The sequence below is a fragment of the Erythrolamprus reginae genome, chromosome 1, assembly GCF_031021105.1.
Source record: "Erythrolamprus reginae isolate rEryReg1 chromosome 1, rEryReg1.hap1, whole genome shotgun sequence".
Classification (NCBI taxonomy): domain Eukaryota; kingdom Metazoa; phylum Chordata; class Lepidosauria; order Squamata; family Dipsadidae; genus Erythrolamprus; species Erythrolamprus reginae.
Genome location: NC_091950.1, coordinates 194921760 through 194940564, shown reverse-complemented (window position 1 = coordinate 194940564; position 18805 = coordinate 194921760). Strand labels below are relative to the sequence as shown.

The 18805-nt window shown below is 34.3% G+C and overlaps 2 protein-coding genes across 2 annotated transcripts in view; both read left to right on the top strand.

Annotated features, from left to right (window-relative positions):
• Positions 1-18805, top strand: part of LOC139169288 (titin-like) — a 329115-nt gene that overhangs the window by 161173 nt on the left and 149137 nt on the right. The window contains exon 49 of the mRNA XM_070755280.1: positions 10160-10196. Coding sequence (XP_070611381.1) covers positions 10160-10196 — 37 coding nt within the window. The remainder of the gene's footprint in view (positions 1-10159; positions 10197-18805) is intronic.
• LOC139157317 (uncharacterized) lies at positions 26-10030 on the top strand. Its single transcript, XM_070733966.1, has 17 exons — positions 26-182; positions 392-466; positions 1099-1173; positions 1554-1628; positions 2034-2108; positions 3016-3090; positions 3306-3371; positions 4306-4380; positions 4650-4724; positions 4909-4974; positions 5155-5223; positions 5442-5507; positions 6220-6285; positions 7255-7629; positions 8356-8436; positions 8748-8831; positions 9900-10030. The coding sequence occupies exons 1-17, from the start codon at positions 26-28 to the stop codon at positions 10028-10030; spliced, it is 1686 nt and encodes a 561-aa protein (XP_070590067.1).

Below are 18805 nucleotides of genomic sequence, written 5' to 3'. Positions count from 1 at the left end.
TTACTTGTCATCTGTGTTATTAGACATGAACTTTGGTACAAAGTCTGTGATTTCTTATATGTTTGTACCTGTTGAGACTAACATCTTTATAAAAATCCTCCATATTATCTTAAAAGTGCCTGAACCTGTCCTGGAAGAGGAAGTACCTGTTCCCAAAAAGGTGCCATCTCCACCAGCCAAAGGTATATATTATATTTAAAATAGCAATACAAAAATATTTACATTGCTATTACTTGTCATATTTATTCTTAAATGTTAGTCACCAATATTGCTAAAGTCCTTTGAAGTTTTCTGATATTTTATATCTTTTTGGATTGAGCCAAATAACTTAAAGAAAAAACATCTATCTTTCCATGTTTTTTTTTTAAAAAAACACCATCTCTTTTCAAAGTACCTGAAGTTCCCAAACCAGTCCCAGAAGAAAAAGTGCCTGTTCCCAAAAAAGTACCACCTCCAAAAGCTAAAGGTATGTCTTATCTAAAGAGTAATATGAAGAAACATTAGCATTAATATGACTTATCACCCACATTATTAGACGTGAATTTGGGTAGTTCCAAGTTTTGTGATGTCTTATGTGTTTGTCCACGTTGAGATGAACATCTTTTTAAAAAATATCCTCCATACTATCTTTAAAAGTGCCTGAAGTTCCCACACCTGTCCCAGAAGAGGAAGTGCATATTCCCAAAAAGGTTCCAGCACCACCACCAGCCAAAGGTACTTGTAACAGTACTAAAAAGTTATAAATGTTGTCCTTGCTTGTCACAGATATAGACTAGTGTCAGTATTTAAATTTTGTCATGTCTTCTTTGTTGTCCACATTCAGGCTAAAATCTTGTTCTTGTAATCTTTAAAATATATAAGATCGCAAATGAATTCCAGAAACCAACCTGATTCCTCTTGTAAAGGCAACAACTTGCCATGTCAAGTGTACATCTTGTCTTTAAAACCTCTTAAAACAAATAAATGTTGGCTGTATTTGTCATTCATCTTTTGTCAGTCAAGTACATAATATCCATATTAGTAGTTTAAATGTCTCTTAAGTGTGTTCATATTGACTTGAGTACATAATACTTAAAAAGAACCATACTGTTTTCAAAGTGCCTAAAGTTCCCAAACCTGTCCCAGAAGAGGAAGTCCCGGTTCCCAAAAAGGTGCCACCTCCACCAGCCAAAGGTATATCTAATATTTATAACAGCCTGAAAAACACTAATGGGCAATCATATTCTTAAATATTAATGTTGGAATATATTTTTTGCAGTATACATTTTATACAACAACTGCAGTAGTGTTCAGCTAGTAGATGGCAGTATTTACAAGTTTGGATCTGTATAATAAAAACTTTATGCCCTTTTGTTCTAAGAAAACTTTCCTGTTTCCTGTTATAGTTAAGCAGTAAAGCACATGTTGACTGTACACTGTTTGATCTGTGTGCTATATATGAACAGAATTTCTAACAATTAGGCAACAAAAATTAATAGTTCAATGTTTCATAGTATCTTCTGGTGACTTGAGACCAAAATCATTTTTAAAAATTAAAAACTCTTTTTTTAAAGTGCCTGAAGTGCCCAAACATGTCCCAGAAGAGAAAGTGCCTGTCCCCAAAAAGGTTCCAGCTCCTTCCGCTAAAGGTACAGGTGAAATTTGTAACACTATGAAAACAAAATTCCCAATACATTTCACAATAATTCTTCTGTTATGGGTTAAATACCATAATTAATGCTTCATATTCGTGAATTGATAACAAAACCTTAAAATAAGAAAATCCTATATTTTTTAAAGTGCCTGAAGTTCCCATACCAGTTGTAGAAGAAGAAGTGCCCATTCCTAAAAAAGTACCAGCTCCACCAGCCAAAGGTACATCTAACTTTTGGAAAAAAAATAATATGGAAATAATTTTAATATTGACATGACTTGTCATCTTTATTATTGAACATGAGAAATAAATACTGGTAGTTAAAAGTTTTGTGATATCTTACATGTTTGTCCATGGGGAGTTGAGCTCAAAATCTTACAGACAAAAATCTGTCTTTCAATCCCTGAAGTTCCCAAACCTGTTCCAGAAGAAAAAGTTCCCGTTCCCAAAAAGGTGCCAGCTCCTCCCGCTAAAGGTACATGTGAAATGTTCAAGTCTATGAAAAATATAAATGTTAACAGTATCTGTCGCATTCTTAAATTTTGAGCACTAATATCAGGATGTGGTGTTTTGTGACGTTTTGTATGTTATCCAAGTTCTGATGAACATCTCTTTATTTAAAATGCTTCATTTTAAATTCTCTGCAATTGCCGTCATGATCTGTGTGAGAATGTTTCTTTCCTCTTAGGTGCTCTTGCCAAATATTCATTTAATACTTGAAATATGTTGAAAACAAATGAATGTGCGGAGTATGTATCATTAATATTTTAAATTTCAAACATCTACACCAGTGCTGCAAGCTTTTAGGACTTCCGTATTTGTTTGTGTTGATCTGAAATAAATAAGAAATATTCATTCTAAAAAAAAAATCATACTATCTTTTAAGTCTCTGAAGTTCCCAAAGTAGTGGAAGAAGAGGAAATATTTGAAGTTCCCCAAAAAGTGCCGGCTCCACCAGCCAAAGGTACATTTAATGTTTATATAAAAAAACTTATTTTGGCATTCTTTATCCTTCAAATGTCTAAAAAAGAGTCACAAGTATCAGTAGTCCAAAGTTTGTGAAGTCTTACGTGTTTATTGTCCCTAGTGAACTGAACTAAAAATCTTCCAGAAAATATATCTACTGTATCTTTCAAAACCCTTCAGTTTCCAAATCTGTTCCTTAAAAACTGCCAGCTCTTATATGTTGAAATTTGCATAGAATATTTATAGCAGTTGGGAGGAAATGTTGATGTTAGCTGTCATACATCTTAGCTGTCATACATCTATGTTTCTTAAATATTGAATACCAATTTCTGTTGAAAAAATATCTAGCAGCTTGTTTGCTAGTCTATGCTGATTTGAGATCAAACCTTTAAAAAAGGAACCATCTCTTTTTAAAGTGCCTGAAGTTCCCAAGCCTGTCCCAGAAGAAAAAGTATCTGTTCCCAAAAAAGTGCGACCTCCAGCAGCCAAAGGTATATCTAGCATTTAAAATACTAACACCAAAATCATGAATGCTGATATTACTTGTCAGCCTTATTCTTAAGTTGTAGACACCAACATTGTCTATTCTTAAGTACATACCAATATACTAGTTCAAGGGTTTTGGGTATCTTATATGTTTGTCCATGTTGAGTTGAGTCAAACTCAAAATCTTTAAGAAAAAAAATCTGTCTTTCAATCCTTAAAGTTCCCAAACCTGTCCCAGAAAAGGAGGTTCCCGTTCCCAAAAAGGTGCCACCTCCACCAGCCAAAGGTACATGTGAAACTTGAAACAATATGAAAGAAAATACTATGTTGGTGTTGCTATCTTCATGTATCTTCTTCAGTTGAGTGTTAAACAACAAAATTAATAACTTAGCTTTACTGTGTCTTGTATTGTCTATCCATGTGGACTTGAGACCTACATCTTTTTTGTAAATCTTCCTATCTTAAAAGTGAACAAGGTTTCAAGATATGTCCAGGAAGATAAAGGACCTATTCTCAAAGAAATATCCATACTACACTTCAAATATATATGATAGTGTGAAAAAAAATGAATTCTTTGTCATCCATATCCTTAAACATTGGACAAAAATATTGCTAGTTTAAAGTTTTGTTCTATCTTGTTTGTCTAAGTTGAATTCTATATCTTAAAGAAAAAAAATACCTATCTTTCAAGCCCTTGAAATTTTCAATCTTGCTCCAGAAGAAGGGCCAAAAGTTCACCAGCTCCACCAGCTAAAGTTTGTTCCCACTGATTTCTGAAACAATATAGGGAGGGGGATGACTTTACCAGTCACTGTTATTTTCCAGCTAAGAGCACAACAACATCAATAATTGTGAGAGAATTTTGGGAGACTAGAACAGAAACAGGCAGAATTTAGACAGAAGCCATCCACAAATAATGGAGAGGTTCAACCATAACTCAGTTTGAGTTGTGAAAAGTCTAAAAAGAAGAGTCAGACTCCACTTCAATAAACCCATTAATAAAAGAGGATTTGTGGTTACTGTTGCCTTTTCCAGGATTCTTTCATTCTTGCATTAAAAGCCTCCAGAATGTCTATGTGCTTCTTGCTTCCTTGATCATGCGATGCAATATTGGACTCGAAAGTTCTTCAGTGTTTTGTAATGTCTTCTTCTGTATGTTTCACTTTGGTGACTTGAGAACAAAATCTTTATTAAAAATCGTTAAATCTTTTTTCCCAAAGTCCCTGAAGTTCCAAAACCTGTCCCAGAAGAGAAAGTGCCGGTTCCCAAAAAGGTGCCACCTCCACCAGCCAAAGGTACAGATGAAATTTGTAACCCTGTGAAAAAAGAATTGACAATGTATATCATTTATATTCTTCAGTTAAGGATTAAATTGTATGGATTGTAGGATTTGTGTGCTGCCCCGAGTCTTTGGAGAGGGGCGGCATACAAATCTAAATAATAATCATAATCATAATCATAAATGCAAAGAGCAGAAGGTTCAGAGTTTTGCATTATTTTCTATATTTGTCCATGGTGAACTAAGAACAAAACCTTGAAATAAGAAAACCATCTCTTTTTAAAGTGCCTGAAGTTCCCAAAGCTGTCCCAGAAGAGAAAGTGCCAGTTCCCAAAAAGGTGCCACCTCCACCAGCCAAAGGTACATCTATCATTTATAACAGTAAGAGGAAAACGTTAAGATTAAAATTTCTTGTCATCCATATTGTTTAGCATTAAGCATCAGTATTCTTAGCCCAAAACTGATCAATGTCTTATATGTTTATCGATGGTGGGATGAGCTCAACATCTTAAAAGAAAATGTATCTGTCTTTCACTCCCTGAAGTTCCCAAACCAGTCCCAGAAGAGGAAGTGCCAGTTCCTAAAAAAGTACCAGCTCCACCACCCAAAGGTACATATAATATGTGTAATAGTAGCATGAAAAAAAAGATGTTGACAATACTTGCAATTCTATTCTTAAGTATTAGACACCGATAATGGTAGGTCAAATACTTGTGATGTCTTATTGTTTGTTAATGTTGCCTTGAGACCAAAATCTTTTTTTAAAAAGTCTTCTATACTATCTTTAAAGTGCCTGAAGTTCCAAAACCTGTCCCAGAAGAGAAAGTGCCTATTCCCAAAAAAGTGCCAGCAGCCAAAGGTATACAGAATCTAACATTTAAAATTGTAATACCAAAATCATGAATACATGAATATTACTTGTCATTCCTCTTCTTAAATGGTAGACACCAATATTTTGTATTCTTAAGTAGACACCAATACACTAGTTTAAAGTTTTTGGGTATCTTATATGTTTGTCCACGTTGAGTTGAGCTCAAAATCTTTAGGAAAAAAATATCTATTTTTCAATTCTTAAAGTTCCCAAACCTGTCCCAGAAGAGGAAGTTCCCATTCCAAAAAAGGTGCCTGCTCCACCAGCCAAAGGTAGGTCTAACATTTATAAAACAAAGAAAGAACATCAAGATAGATATTGTCTGTCATCTATATTCTTAAGTGTTAAGTGTTGCTACAATAGTTTTCTGGTATTTTATGTTTGTCCATGGAAATTTGAACTCAAAATCTCTAAGGAAAAAGGTATCTTTCAATTTCTGGACTTATATGTTTGTTCATGGTGAGTTGAGCTCAATATCTTTAAGAGGGAAAGAAATCTATCTTTCATTTCCGAAACTTCCCCAAGTCAACAGAAGAGGTAGTGCCAGTTCAAAAAACTGCCACTTCCATTAGTCAAAGGCATATTCACCATTTTTAAAAGTAATATAAAAACATTACTTCTCTTCTTCTTAAGCATTAGGCACCAATATTGGTCATTGAAAGTGTTGTGATGTCTTACATGTTTGTCCATGTTGACACGACATTAAAATATATACAAAAATATCCTTTCTACTATATTATAAGTGCCTGAAGTTCCCAAATCTATCCTGGAAGAGAAAGTGCCTATTCCGAAAGAGGTGTCAGCTTCACCAACCAAAAGCATATCTAATTTTTTATTATAGTGAAATGAAAAAGATTAATGTTAATAGTTGGAATTTTTATTCTTAAAAGCATTAGACACCAATGTTAGTAGGTCTTGTGATGTCTTATATGTTCGTCCATGACAAGTTAAGCTCAATATCTTTAATATCTTCAATTCTTAAAGTTCCCAAACCTGTTCCAGAAGAGAAAGTGCCTGCTCCCAAAAAAGTGCCACCTCCACCAGCCAAAGGTACATCTAATATTTTGAAACTGCAAATGCAAGGGGACAGGATTGGATGGGCAATAGCATGCATAATCTGAACTATGTGAAGCTATTTTTCCCTTCACAAAATTGACGAATTGGAAGTTACCCAATGAAATTGAATCCTGGTAGAATCCAAATAGACAAAAGAAAATGTATATTTTTACAACATATAATTCAAGTTCGGAATTTGGAATCATGAAATGTAATGCTGGCTACTAGTTTGCCTGTCTTTAAATAAGGGTTGGATCGAGTCTTTGAAATCAAGGGGCTATTAGCTCTAATGGCACTACAGCTGCCTCTGAAGGCCATCTGCTAGGAGATCTGTGGGCTTCCTTATGCAGTTGAGTAACCAATGTGAGAACCCATGCTGGACTAGATGGGCTAATGGTCTTATTCACAGGGAACTGCTTATATTCTTATGCTGTTTTATTCTTATTGATGTTATCTGTTACTTTTCAAACAAAACCCCATGAATGCAAGTTGTGTTTCACGTTGCTTTCTTATTCTTTCATTGTAAATCAATGACTATATAGCCAGTTTTAATCTTCTAATCAACTATCAAATTTACTAAATGACTTTAAGATTGTCACTATCTCACAGAGCTCTTGTAAGAATAAAATGAGAGACCAGACTAGGTCTCTCAAAGCAAAGTAGAATGTAAAATTAAATAATAGTAAAAAGAGAGAGAAAGAGATTCATATCAAAATGTATTTGCTGCTACATGAAAAGGCATTTCCTAACAAACATTTGTAAAAAAACCCAAAACAGTTCATCTTTCATAATGCCTTCCAGTTTATTTCTGCTGATTAACAATATTATATGCTAGTTAGGTTACACGTTTATTTTAGAATAAGGTATTATAATTATTTGATATCTGTGTTCTTTTAGTGTCACTTTGTTTTGAATGGCTTTTATGCAATCTTTGAGATAATGGCAAGTTAATTGTCTTTAAAGTGCCTGTGATAAGAAAGAAGATTGTCCATAAGGAAAAGGTCACTGCTCCTGCTCCTACTGCTGAAGAATATGTTTATGAAGAATATGAGAAGTACGAAACATACGAGGAGGCTGAGGAATACTTACCAGCAGAAGAAGCTGAAGAAGAATATGCAGAAGTGCGAGAAGAACCTGAAGTTGAGTATTATGAGGAAGCTCCAGAAGAACCTGAAGTTGAGTATTATGAGGAAGCTCCAGAAGAACCTGAACCTGAAGTGTATAAGGAAACAGTGGAACAATATAAGGAAACAGAGGAATATGAGTATTATGAAGAAGTAGGAGAAGTTAAGGAGACAGAAGAATATGAAGAAGTGTATGAGGTTCCACCAGCCATAGGTACATCAATTCTTTTATTTGTTGTGCCTTGACTAGATTGTCTTTAAATATCTTCATTCCAACCCCCATTTACTGATTGTATGTAGGAAAGAAATGTAGAAAAATTACCATATTATCATAGTTTTTTCTGGAACCCTGAGTCCTCATGTTTCTTTATAAAGGATCATATTCTTTTTTTTTTTATTAGCATTCTTGATAAAAGCTAGGCCAATTAGTTTAATTAAGTTTGAGGAATATATGTATAAATTAACTAGGTTTTCCTTCCACTATCACCATTTATTCATAGGCTTTGAGATTCATGGGTTTTGAGAATTCATGCTAAATATCTGAAGAAGGGAAAATCATAAAAGCGGGGGGAAATCCAGAACATAAATTTGAACCCTAAAATTTTGTCTCAAGACCAGAAGTCATTTCTACATATGCTAGAGCAGGGCAACTTTAAAATGTGTGGCCTTCAATGCCATGCATATTAAAGATCTCGAGGTTGTGCCAGAGAGTTGTCCAATTGTCAAATGCAATCCCATTCCTCCCTTACTGTCCAATCCTCAACTGTTTTAGGAAAATTTTATTTTGTGATTGGAATGATTGCCCACCGTCAATTTGTCTCTTTTTTGTTTCTCCCTAAAATCTGAATGTGAGAGACTCGATTTGTTCTTCTTTGTTGTTGACTATTCCCTAATTCAATGGCTGAATAAGTATTTTAAAAAGAAATTCATCTTTTTAAAGTGCCTGAAGTTAAGAAGCCTGTCCCAAAAGCAAAGGTACCAGCTGCTGTTCCTAAAAAAGAAGTGGCACCTCCACCTAAAGGTACCCTTTTTTCTTCAGTTATCATTATGATATAAATTCTGACTTAATTGCTGATATTCTACATCTTCTTTCTTTGCTTTGTATGTATTGATTATGTCAAATTATGTGCTCACTAAGTGTGATCTTTTGTTCTGTTCTTTCCTCATTACAAAGTAACATTCTTCTCAGAATTCAACACCAGGGGTCCACAAACTTGGCAACTTTAAGACTGGATAATTTTGGGAGTTGAAGTCCACAAATCTTAAAGGTGCCAAGTTTGAAGACCTCTATAAAAAAATCAATAACTAAAAAAGATATCTGTATCTTTAAAGTGCCTGAAGTGCGCAAGAAAGCTGTTCCTGAGGAAAAAGTGCCTAAGCCTGTTCCAAAAAGAAAAGAACCTTTACCACCTAAAGGTACATTGAATATTGACAAAAAAGAAGATTAAAATCTTATATTTATTTTCATCTGTTTGATGTTGATGAGATTGCCCTAGTTTTGTTTCTGTCTGGACATTATTCTCTCAGGCCTTGAGTAAGAATGGCTAGTGGCCCTTTTGTGGAATGTGAATTGTGGGTGGGAGGATTTGGGGTTCCCTGAATTCACCACTTTTGATCTTCTTCCTTTGTGATATCTGATTGTATCCTTGGTTTGTTTCAGTTGTATGTTTTTGTCTTGTTTTGACACATTGTGACAAAGATTTGTTATTGAAATCAATGTTACCAAACAAAGCAGTGCCAGCAGCCATTCTTTGATCAGCAATATACTAATTCATTTTTGGCTACAAAATTAATTGCTCCGCCTGCTAAACATTGTATTTTGAAAAGGAAAGTGCAATCATGGCTCTTCTTTTTTGCTCCCTTTTGTTGTTGTTGTTGTTATTGTTATTATTTTACTATTATTGTTCTTTGATGCTGTTTTTATGCTTTCCCCCTTTTGTCCTTTGTTTTTAAAGATCTAAACAATTGTAAACCACCCTAAAACACTAGTAGTCCAGCATATATATTTAATATATTATATACTTTATTCATTAAATATGAATCTCAGTTAACTGAACATTCAAAATTGCATCACAAATACAATTGACTGTGCGAATGGTTGATAAAGGTTGCTGCCAGCCTCCTAGGTATCAACCAAGCACCTTCTTAAGATGTAAGATCTTTCAAGTAGAACAGTTTTTTGTAGTTCCGCTGGTGTTATTACAGGAAGCTGCAATTTGTTGGTGTATTTTATAAAATTCTTAGACATGGTACCAAGTGCCCTGATGACAATGGGCATCACTGTTACATGTTTCATCTATAATCATGTAGTTTTGATGGCCAGATCTTGATATTTTGTGATTTTTTTAAAAAAAAGAGTTTTAAAAAGAAGTTTGAGCTTTAATTATTATGGATTACGCGTCTTCTTATCTGTTGTTTCAATACTGTCTTTCTAATCAGTTGTTTGTGTGCATCATTTTGAAATTTCTACTAATATCTTTAAAGTGTATGAACTGGAAGAGGAAGCTCTTCCAGAAGAAAAGATACCAGCCGGCATTCCTGCAAAAGACAAAGCTCCTCCAGCTAAAGGTACATCAGTTCCCATAAAAATTTCTCAAGCAATCAACCCTTCTTAAAGTGTCTTCTCAGTCTTTTCTTGCCTGCCCCCTTCCCTGTTTGTCTAATAGTTTGTCTCAATACTAAAAAAAAAACCTAATATCTTTCATGTGTCTTCAGTGGCCAAGAAAGATGTGCTAGAAAAGAAGAAACCAGTCCCTAAGGAAGAAGTACCATTCATCCAAGGTAACATCTTCAAACTGCAAATGGAATAACAGTCAATGACTCTTCATTTTCCTCTATTAATCTCTTTTAGAATAAAAATTTAATGGAAGATGGATGGATTCATAGCATTTTTAAACGTCTGAAATTTTATAGAATAATCAAATGAGATATAATTCAGTACTGAGAATCTAACATTGCCATTAGACTTGGTGCTTCCTCAGTCTTGGGAGGCACCTTCTGCAGTCAATAATAATATTAGATTGGAATGAATTAGATTTGGAATTAGAATTAGAGTTAGAGTTAGAATTAGAATTAGAATTAGAATTAGAATTAGAATTAGAATTAGAATTAGAATTAGAATTAGAATTAGAATTAGAATTAGAATTAGAATTAGAATTAGAATTAGAATTAGAATTAGAATTAGAATTAGAATTAGAATTAGAATTAGAATTAGAATTAGAATTAGAATTAGAATTAGAATTAGAATTAGAATTAGAATTAGAATTAGAATTAGAAATCCTTATTGGCCAAGTGTGATGGGACACACAAGGAATTTGTCTTGGTGCAATATACTTATAGGATAGTATATTTATCTATCATTCCAGCCCATCAACATGAAAAAAACTGGCTTACCTAGAATCAAAACCACAATGTTATCGTTAATTTTTGCATAGAAAAAACAATATAAGGAAAAATACAGGACCAGTGAAATATGTATGTTGTTGTAATGTTTGTCTGTTATTTACATTAACCTCTTATTTAATAAAAATACTAATATCTTTAAAGCACCTGAGATTCAAGATAAGAAGATTCCTCAGAAAATAATTTCTATTGCATTGACTTCTAAATCACAGGAACTTCCAGCATCTAAAGGTATATCAGCTCTTCATGAACATAATCATAAAATAAATGAATTTCAAGACAATTTAATCAAGCTTTCACCATAGTACATTATCATATATTTCTTAATTTTGTGTTTGGTTGACATAAATTGTCCATATTGTCAGGGTCTTTATTTTTATTTTTTTTACATTAAAAAATCTCTTGAAGAAATTAATATCTTTAAAAGAACATTGTGATATGAAAGAGATTTTTGAAATTTTTATTACAATCAAAGACCAGTACAACTCTAAGATTTCACACATCTAACTTGTGATTGAGTATTTTGGTGGGGCAATAAATTATTTAATCAAATAAATTATTTAATATAACAACTGACCTACTCCAGAAATTATGAACAAATCTGAATCTTCTTTTTGTTCATAGTCATTCCCCCCCCCGCCCCCAAAAAATGTTCAAAGTATGAGTTGCATGTCTAAAGAAAGCTAATATTTTTAAGTGGCAGAAACCTATGAGGAAATCCTCCTAGAAGAAAAAGAAGAAAGAGTTCCAGATAGCATTTCTGGGAAAGAAGAGATTCTATCTTTCAAAGGTACATAATCTCTCCAAACAGTACATAGACCAACAAAATCACCAAACTATTCAAAATATTCCATTATTTTATCTGTACAGTTTCATACTGCCATGTGCATTTTGTGTTTCACAAATTCTTACAAGAATTAATTTTATTTAAAGTGTCCAAGGTATCCAGAAAAGAGATGGCAGAAGAGAAGACACCTGTCACAAAAGTTGAAAAACCAGAGACCGTTTCTCTCTATAAAAAAGGAGAATCCATTGCTGAAATTAAAACAGTACAACCTCAAATATCAGAAGAGAAGAAATTTGTTGCTAAAACTCCCAAACAAAAATCCATCATTAAACCTAAACCAGCAGAGCCTCAGGTACCAGAACAGAAGATAACTGTTTCTAAATCTAGAAAACAGGAACTCCCTGAACTGCTAGAAGGAGTAGAGAAAGTGCCAGAGAAGAAGGCAGCCATTATTAAGCCTAGGAAACCCCAAATTGTTGAACTTGAAGAAGAAATAACTGAACCTCAGCTGTCCCAAAGGAAAATAGCCATTACTAAACCTAAAAAAGCTGAGTCCCTTATAGAGCAGAAAATGGTGGAGTGTCAGGTGCCTCAGCAGAAGATAACTCCCACAGAACCTAGGAAACAAGAGCATGCTGGGGTTCCTGAAATACTCAAGGCTGAAGAGGAAGAATTGAGGGAAATAATTACTAAACCTCCCAAACCAGAACCTATGGGGACACCTGAAATCACAGAACTGGCACCAGGAAAAACAATAGTCATTACTAAACCTAAAAAACCAGAGACTATTACAGTAGATAAAACAGTGAAATCTAAACAGAAGATTGTAGTTGCCAGACAAAAAATAGCAGAACCTGCAGTGGTGCAAGAAGCACTAGGGTTCAAGACAGAAGAAGAGGAGGAGGAGGAAAAGGGAAAAGAAATTACTATTTCTAAAGCCCCCAAACAAGAACATGAGGCGATACCTGAAATGATAGAACACATACCAGGAAAAATGGTAGTAATTACTAAAACTGAAAAAATGGAGACTATTCCAGTAGATAAAAGTGTGCAATCTAAACAGAAGATTAAGATTGCCAAACCGAGAAAACTAGAGTCTGCAATGGTGCCAGAAGCAATAGGGTTCAAGAAGGAAGAGGAGGAGGAGGAAGAAGAAGAAAAACAAATTATTATTACTAAACCCCCCAAACCAGAACTTATGCCGAAACCAAAAATCACAGAACATACACCAGGAAAAAAAGTGGTCATTACTAAACCTAAAAAACCAGAGACTATCGCAATAGATAAAACCATGGAATCTAAAAAGAAAATTGTGGTTGCCAGACAAAAAGACACAGAACCTGCAGTGGTGCCAGATGAAATAGATTTCCAGAAAGAAGAGGAGGAGGAGGCAGAAGAAAAAGAAAGTACTATTGCTAAAGCCACTAAACCAGAATCTGTGGTTATACCTGAAATCACAGAACACATATCAGAAAAAACATTAGTAATTACTAAGACTGAAAAAACGGAGACTATTCCAGTAGATAAAAGTGTGCAATCTAAACAGAAGATTAAGATTACCAAACCGAGAAAACTAGAGTCTGCAATGGTGCCAGAAGCAATAGGGTTCAAGAAGGAAGAGGAGGAGGAGGAGGAAGAAGAAAAACAAATTATTATTACTAAACCCCCCAAACCAGAACTTATGCAGAAACCAAAAATCACAGAACATACACCAGGAAAAGAAGTGGTCATTACTAAACCTAAAAAACCAGAGACTATTGCAATAGATAAAACCATGGAATCTAAAAAGAAAATTGTGGTTGCCAGACAAAAAGAAACAGAACCTGCAGTGGTGCCAGAAGAAATAGATTTCCAGAAAGAAGAAGAGGAGGAGGAAGAAGAAAAAGAAAGTACTACTGCTAAAGCCACTAAACCAGAAACTGTGGTTATACCTGAAATCACAGAACACATATCAGAAAAAACATTAGTAATTACTAAGACTGAAAAAACGGAGACTATTCCAGTAGATAAAATTGTGCAATCTAAACAGATTGATATTGCCAAACTGAGAAAACCAGAATTCATAGTGGTGCCAGAAGCAATAGAGTTTGAAAAGGAAGAGGAAGAAAAGGAGGAGGAGGAAGGAGAAGAAAAACGAATTACTATTGCTAAATCCCCCAAACCAGAAATTACTGAACACATACAAAGAAAAAAGTTAGCAATCACTAAACCTAAAAAATCAGAGACTATAGCAATAGATAAAACTGTGGAATTTAAAAAGAAAATTGTGGTTGCCAGACCAAAAAAAACAGAACCTGAAGCAATAGATTTCAAGAAGGAGAAAGAGGAAAAAGAGGAGGAGGAGAAGGAGGAGGAAGAAGAAGAAGAAATTGCTATTGCTAAATCCCCCAAACCAAAACATGTGGTGATAGCTGAAACCACAGAAGATATACCAGAAAAAACATTAGTAATTACTAAACTGAAAAAAACAGAGACTATTGAAGTAGATAAACCTGTGGAATCTAAACAGAACATTATTGTGGCCAGACTCAAAAAATCAGAATCTGCAGTGGTGCCAGAAGCAATAGAGTTCAAGACAGAAGAGGAGGAGGAGGAAGAAGAAGAAGTCACTACTGCTAAACTCCACAAACCAGAACCTGTGATGAAACATGAAAAAGTTGAAAGTCAAGTGTCTGAAAAGAAAATTATGATTAAACCTAAAAAACCAATTACAATGCCCAAAACATTAAAAGTGGAAGGAAAAAAACCAGTATCTGCCAAACCTGAAGTTATTGCAGTAGTTGAACCAGTAAAGCAGCGAAAAAGAGAAGAAGAGAAAAGAACTCATGCTAAACTCCCCAAAATGGAACCTATGATTACATGTGAAACAGAAGATCACTCAGAGCCAGAAAAGAAGATAGCTGTTGCTAAAGTTAAGCCACCTGAGCCTATTATCGTCCCCCAAAAAGTGGAACCCCATGTGCCAAAACAAAAGATAACTGCAACTAAACCTAGAAAAGTAGAATCCTTTGTGCTGACTGAGGCAATAGTGCTTGAAGCAGTAGAAGAAAAGATAGCTACAGCACAGCCTCAGGAACTAGAACACGTGACCCTTGAACCAGTAGAACCTCCAAAACATGAAAAAAAGAAACAGATCATAGAATCCAAGAAAACTATTATGGAGACTAAAGAACCAGAGCAAAAAACGGAAGGAATAAAATTAACTATTGCCAAACCTAGAAAACCCTTTGAGTCTTTAGCGGTTGAGGTGGAAGAAGAGGCAGCCATTTCTGAACCCCCAAAATCTGAACAGTATATCTTGCTTGAAAGAGAACTTCTGGTACCTGAAGGGAAGAAAAGTATAACTAAACCTAGGACAACCGGTAAAGTGTCTAAAACGTTAGTAGAAGAAGAAAAGATTGCTATTTCCCAGCCCAGGAAACAAGAAGTGTTGGTTGTGCCAAAAATAATGCAATTAGAAGAAGAGGAAGAAAGAGTAGAAGAAAAAGAATTGCCTCCAAAATTAGAAGAAAAGGTCATTGTTGCTAAACCTAAAAAAAGAGAACCTGAAACCATAGAACCTTCACCAATAAAAGGTAGATGTTATCTTCAAAAACAAAAAAAACACTCTTTTATTAATAAATGTTTGTCTAGTTTTGTATGGAAGGTATGTCTCCTTAAAAATATGTTTTTGTATCTGTACAAATTCCTTGTCTTATAACTTGGAACTGTGAATATGTAAAAGTCATGTCAAACAGTGTCAAATCTTGTTGTCTCTTGTCTTGTTGAAAATTATTGGCGTCATATGTTTTTCCTTGTATGTAATTTACACTATCTAATATATTTTAAATATCTGATATATTCAAGATGTAGATGTTATCTTCGAAAGCAAAATACACTAATATCTTAATAAGTGTTTGTCTAGTTTTGTACGGAAGAAATGTCTCTTTGAAAACATGTTTTTGTATCTGTACATATTACTTGTCTTACAACTTGGAACTGTGAATGTGTGAAAGTCATGTCAAACTTTGTGTCAAATCTTGTTGTCTTTTGTTGTCTTGTTGATAATTATTGATGTGTATCTTTTTTCTATTTATGTAATTGACACCATCTAATATATTTTAAATATCTGATATATAGAAGAGAACTACAAAATATTTTTAGGGCCAAGGAGCAGTGGAGATAATTTTATAACATGGATATTGCAGATATTTTGAAATCTTTTATATTTTTACAGTAGTTGAGTTTGGTCATGTCCATCAACTAATAGAGAAGCATCCAAAGTCTCAACTGAAAGCATATCTGCTTAGGTAAATGGATCACCCACGGTTGAATGAGTGCAGCTGAAAAATTATATCTCAATTCTTTAGTTACTCAAAATATTTATCATATTTATCTCCTGGCCATGCAATATTTCTTTATAACTCTTGAAAATGTCTTCAGGATGACTTGTTCATGATAATGGGAACGATCCTGAATGTCTCTTCGTGTGATTTTACTACCAGTATTCTTGACCTTCTGTCTTTGTGTCATTTTTTGTCTGTTTGAACAAGAAATTTCTTCTTTATATTGTGAGAAAACTATTGAAATTCTTTAAACTAAAACATACTAATATCTTTAAAGTTCCTGAGATGCCAAAGAAAGTTGTGCTGGAAGAGAAAGTAATTGTTGCTGTGCCTAAAAAACCAGAGCCACCATCCCCTGCTAAAGGTACATCTCATGCTTAATGTCTTTCTGAAAAAACTCTGTCATTTTCCCCCCTCACTCTTGAAAAATCAGTTTTTATAGTTTTATACTTCTATAACTTTATTTTTTTTTAATTCTGAAACCTTGAAGTAAGCATTGAAATAATGCTAAGAGTGATCAGTGTCTAAATCAGGTTTATAATTCCTTTTCACTTATGTTTTAAAATACTGAAACGTAACGGGGAAAAATACTATTTCTTTAAAGTGCCTGAAGTGCCCAAGAAAGAAGTCCCAGAAGAGAAGGTACCAGCTGCTGTTCCAGAAGCACCTCCAGCCAAAGGTACATCTTATTAAAAACAACCCTAGTATATATTTGTTTTATAAATGTGCGTTGCTACTTTATGTTTTATAGGTGAGTGTTTCTGAACCCTGTTACTGGCATATAAAAACAGAATGTTCTGATATTTGAGCTAATGACGTATGTTTGTTCAAGATTCATAGCACTGTTTGAATATACATTTTCTAAAGATGTGCACAATACGTAAATTACATTTATATATGACTGAATGTGGCATACAAGCAAAGACACTAGCGCAATTAATATTTAGTATTTTAAGTGCCATTTAAGTCAATGGAATTTACTTTTGAATAGGCATTTATAAGATTACATTAGATAATAGTACAGATCCTGGAGAAATGTCATGTTATTCACTACCCGACAATGGAATAAGATGACATTCTACATCAGTTAATTCACCCCGGGGAGAATCTGATAGATTGTAATTAAAGATTCCTTGTTGAGATTTTTGGCAAGTGCCATGAGGCTGAGGTTTCATGGAAAATACATAAATAAACACATAAACAAACTGATGTATCACAGTTAAGATATTTGTCTTCCCAGTTACTATGAACAAATGGGAGGAAGCATTTAAAGTATATGTTGGATAGTCTGTTTTGGCATTCATATTTTATTATATATGATGCCTCAAAGAGTAACAACAGCTCATATCTTTCCTTTAATAGTGCCTGGAGTACCAAAGAAACCCATTCCAGAAGAAAAACCCGTGCCTAAAAAACCAGGGGCACCACCAGCAAAAGGTACATGCAATTTGTAAATTCAGCTAATGCACTTAATATGGATCTTAATTAGGGGTGACATGATAGCAGTGTTCCAATATCTAAGAGATTGTCACAAAGAAGGTGGGAATGTCAACCTATTTGTGAAAGCATCTGAAGGCAGGACAAGAAGCAATGGATGTAAACCAATCAAGGAGAGAATCAACCTAGAACTAAGGAGAAATTTCCTTACAGAACAATTAATAAGTGCAATGAATTGCCTCCAGAAGTTGTTGATGCTGCAATACTAGAGGTTTTGAAGAAGAGGTTGGACAACCATTTGTCTGAACTGGTATAGGGTTTCCAGAATAGAATAGAATAGAATTCTTTATTGACCAAGTATGACTGGACACACAAGGAATTTGTCTTGGTGCATATGATCTCAGTGTACGTAAAAGAAAAAGATACATTTATCAAGAATCATGTGGTACAACACTTAATGACTGTCACAGGGGTCAAATAAGCAATGAAGAAACAATCAATATTAATAAAAATCTTTGGCTATAAGCAACAAGTTACAGTCATACAGTCCTAAGTGAGAGGAAAAGGATGATAGGAATGATGAGAAAAAAACTAGTAGAAATAGACGTGCAGACTTAGTAAAATGTTTGACAGTGTTGAGGGAATTATTTGTTTAGTAGAGTGATGGCTTCAGCATGGGGTTGGGCTAGAAGTCCTCCAAGATCCCTTCCAACGCCCTTATTCTGTTATCTCCCTTTACCTAATAGTGCATTTTAGTACATGCCCTTAATTTCTATTGCATTTTTCATTACACTATAAGTATCTTGTATGCTGTAACTTCATTTTATTAAAGTGAGGCATGACTGGTGATGTGTTGGAAACTACTGATCATTTTGAGTGACAGGGTGTAGCATATGGTAGCATTTTTAAATGTTTAGGATGCATAATATTGACATCAACTCATATTTTCAAGTGCCCGAGGTGCCAAAGAAACCTGTTCCAAAAGAAAAGGTCCCAGTTGCTGAACCAAAGGAACCAGAAGCACCACCTGCCAAAGGTATGGTTGTGGTATTATTAAGATGACAAGTAACACTACACATTTACAGAAAGACATTTTGGGTTATTGTATTGCATGTAGAAAATATGGGAAAAATTTTTAAAATAGAAACATGAATAATGTATGGGGGGGTGCGGTTATTTTAGTTATTTTTGTGACTGTATGCTTCAAGTTGTTTCCAATGTACTTGGACTGAAAGTATTTTAATATTTTGAAGTGCCTGAAGTGCCAAAGAAGGTTGTCCCTGAAAAGAAAGTACCAACTAAGGTGCCTAGGAAACCAGAAGCACCACCTGCCAAAGGTATAAATTATTAATAATTATTAATATTTTACACAATTTTCTTGAGGGAGAATGGGCAGACCTGTGCTTTTCCTATGTATGTTTTCAGGAATCCATTACAAG

What these genes read in the sequence shown, in the direction of transcription:
- LOC139157317 (XM_070733966.1), top strand. Translation starts at nt 26, where the DNA reads ATGAACTTTGGTACAAAGTCTGTGATTTCTTATATGTTTGTACCTGTT. An exon ending in ACCACCTCCAAAAGCTAAAG is followed by an intron (nt 467 to 1,098) that starts GTATGTCTTATC and finishes CTGTTTTCAAAG; the next exon opens with TGCCTAAAGTTCCCAAACCT. An exon ending in GCCACCTCCACCAGCCAAAG is followed by an intron (nt 4,725 to 4,908) that starts GTACATCTATCA and finishes CACTCCCTGAAG; the next exon opens with TTCCCAAACCAGTCCCAGAA.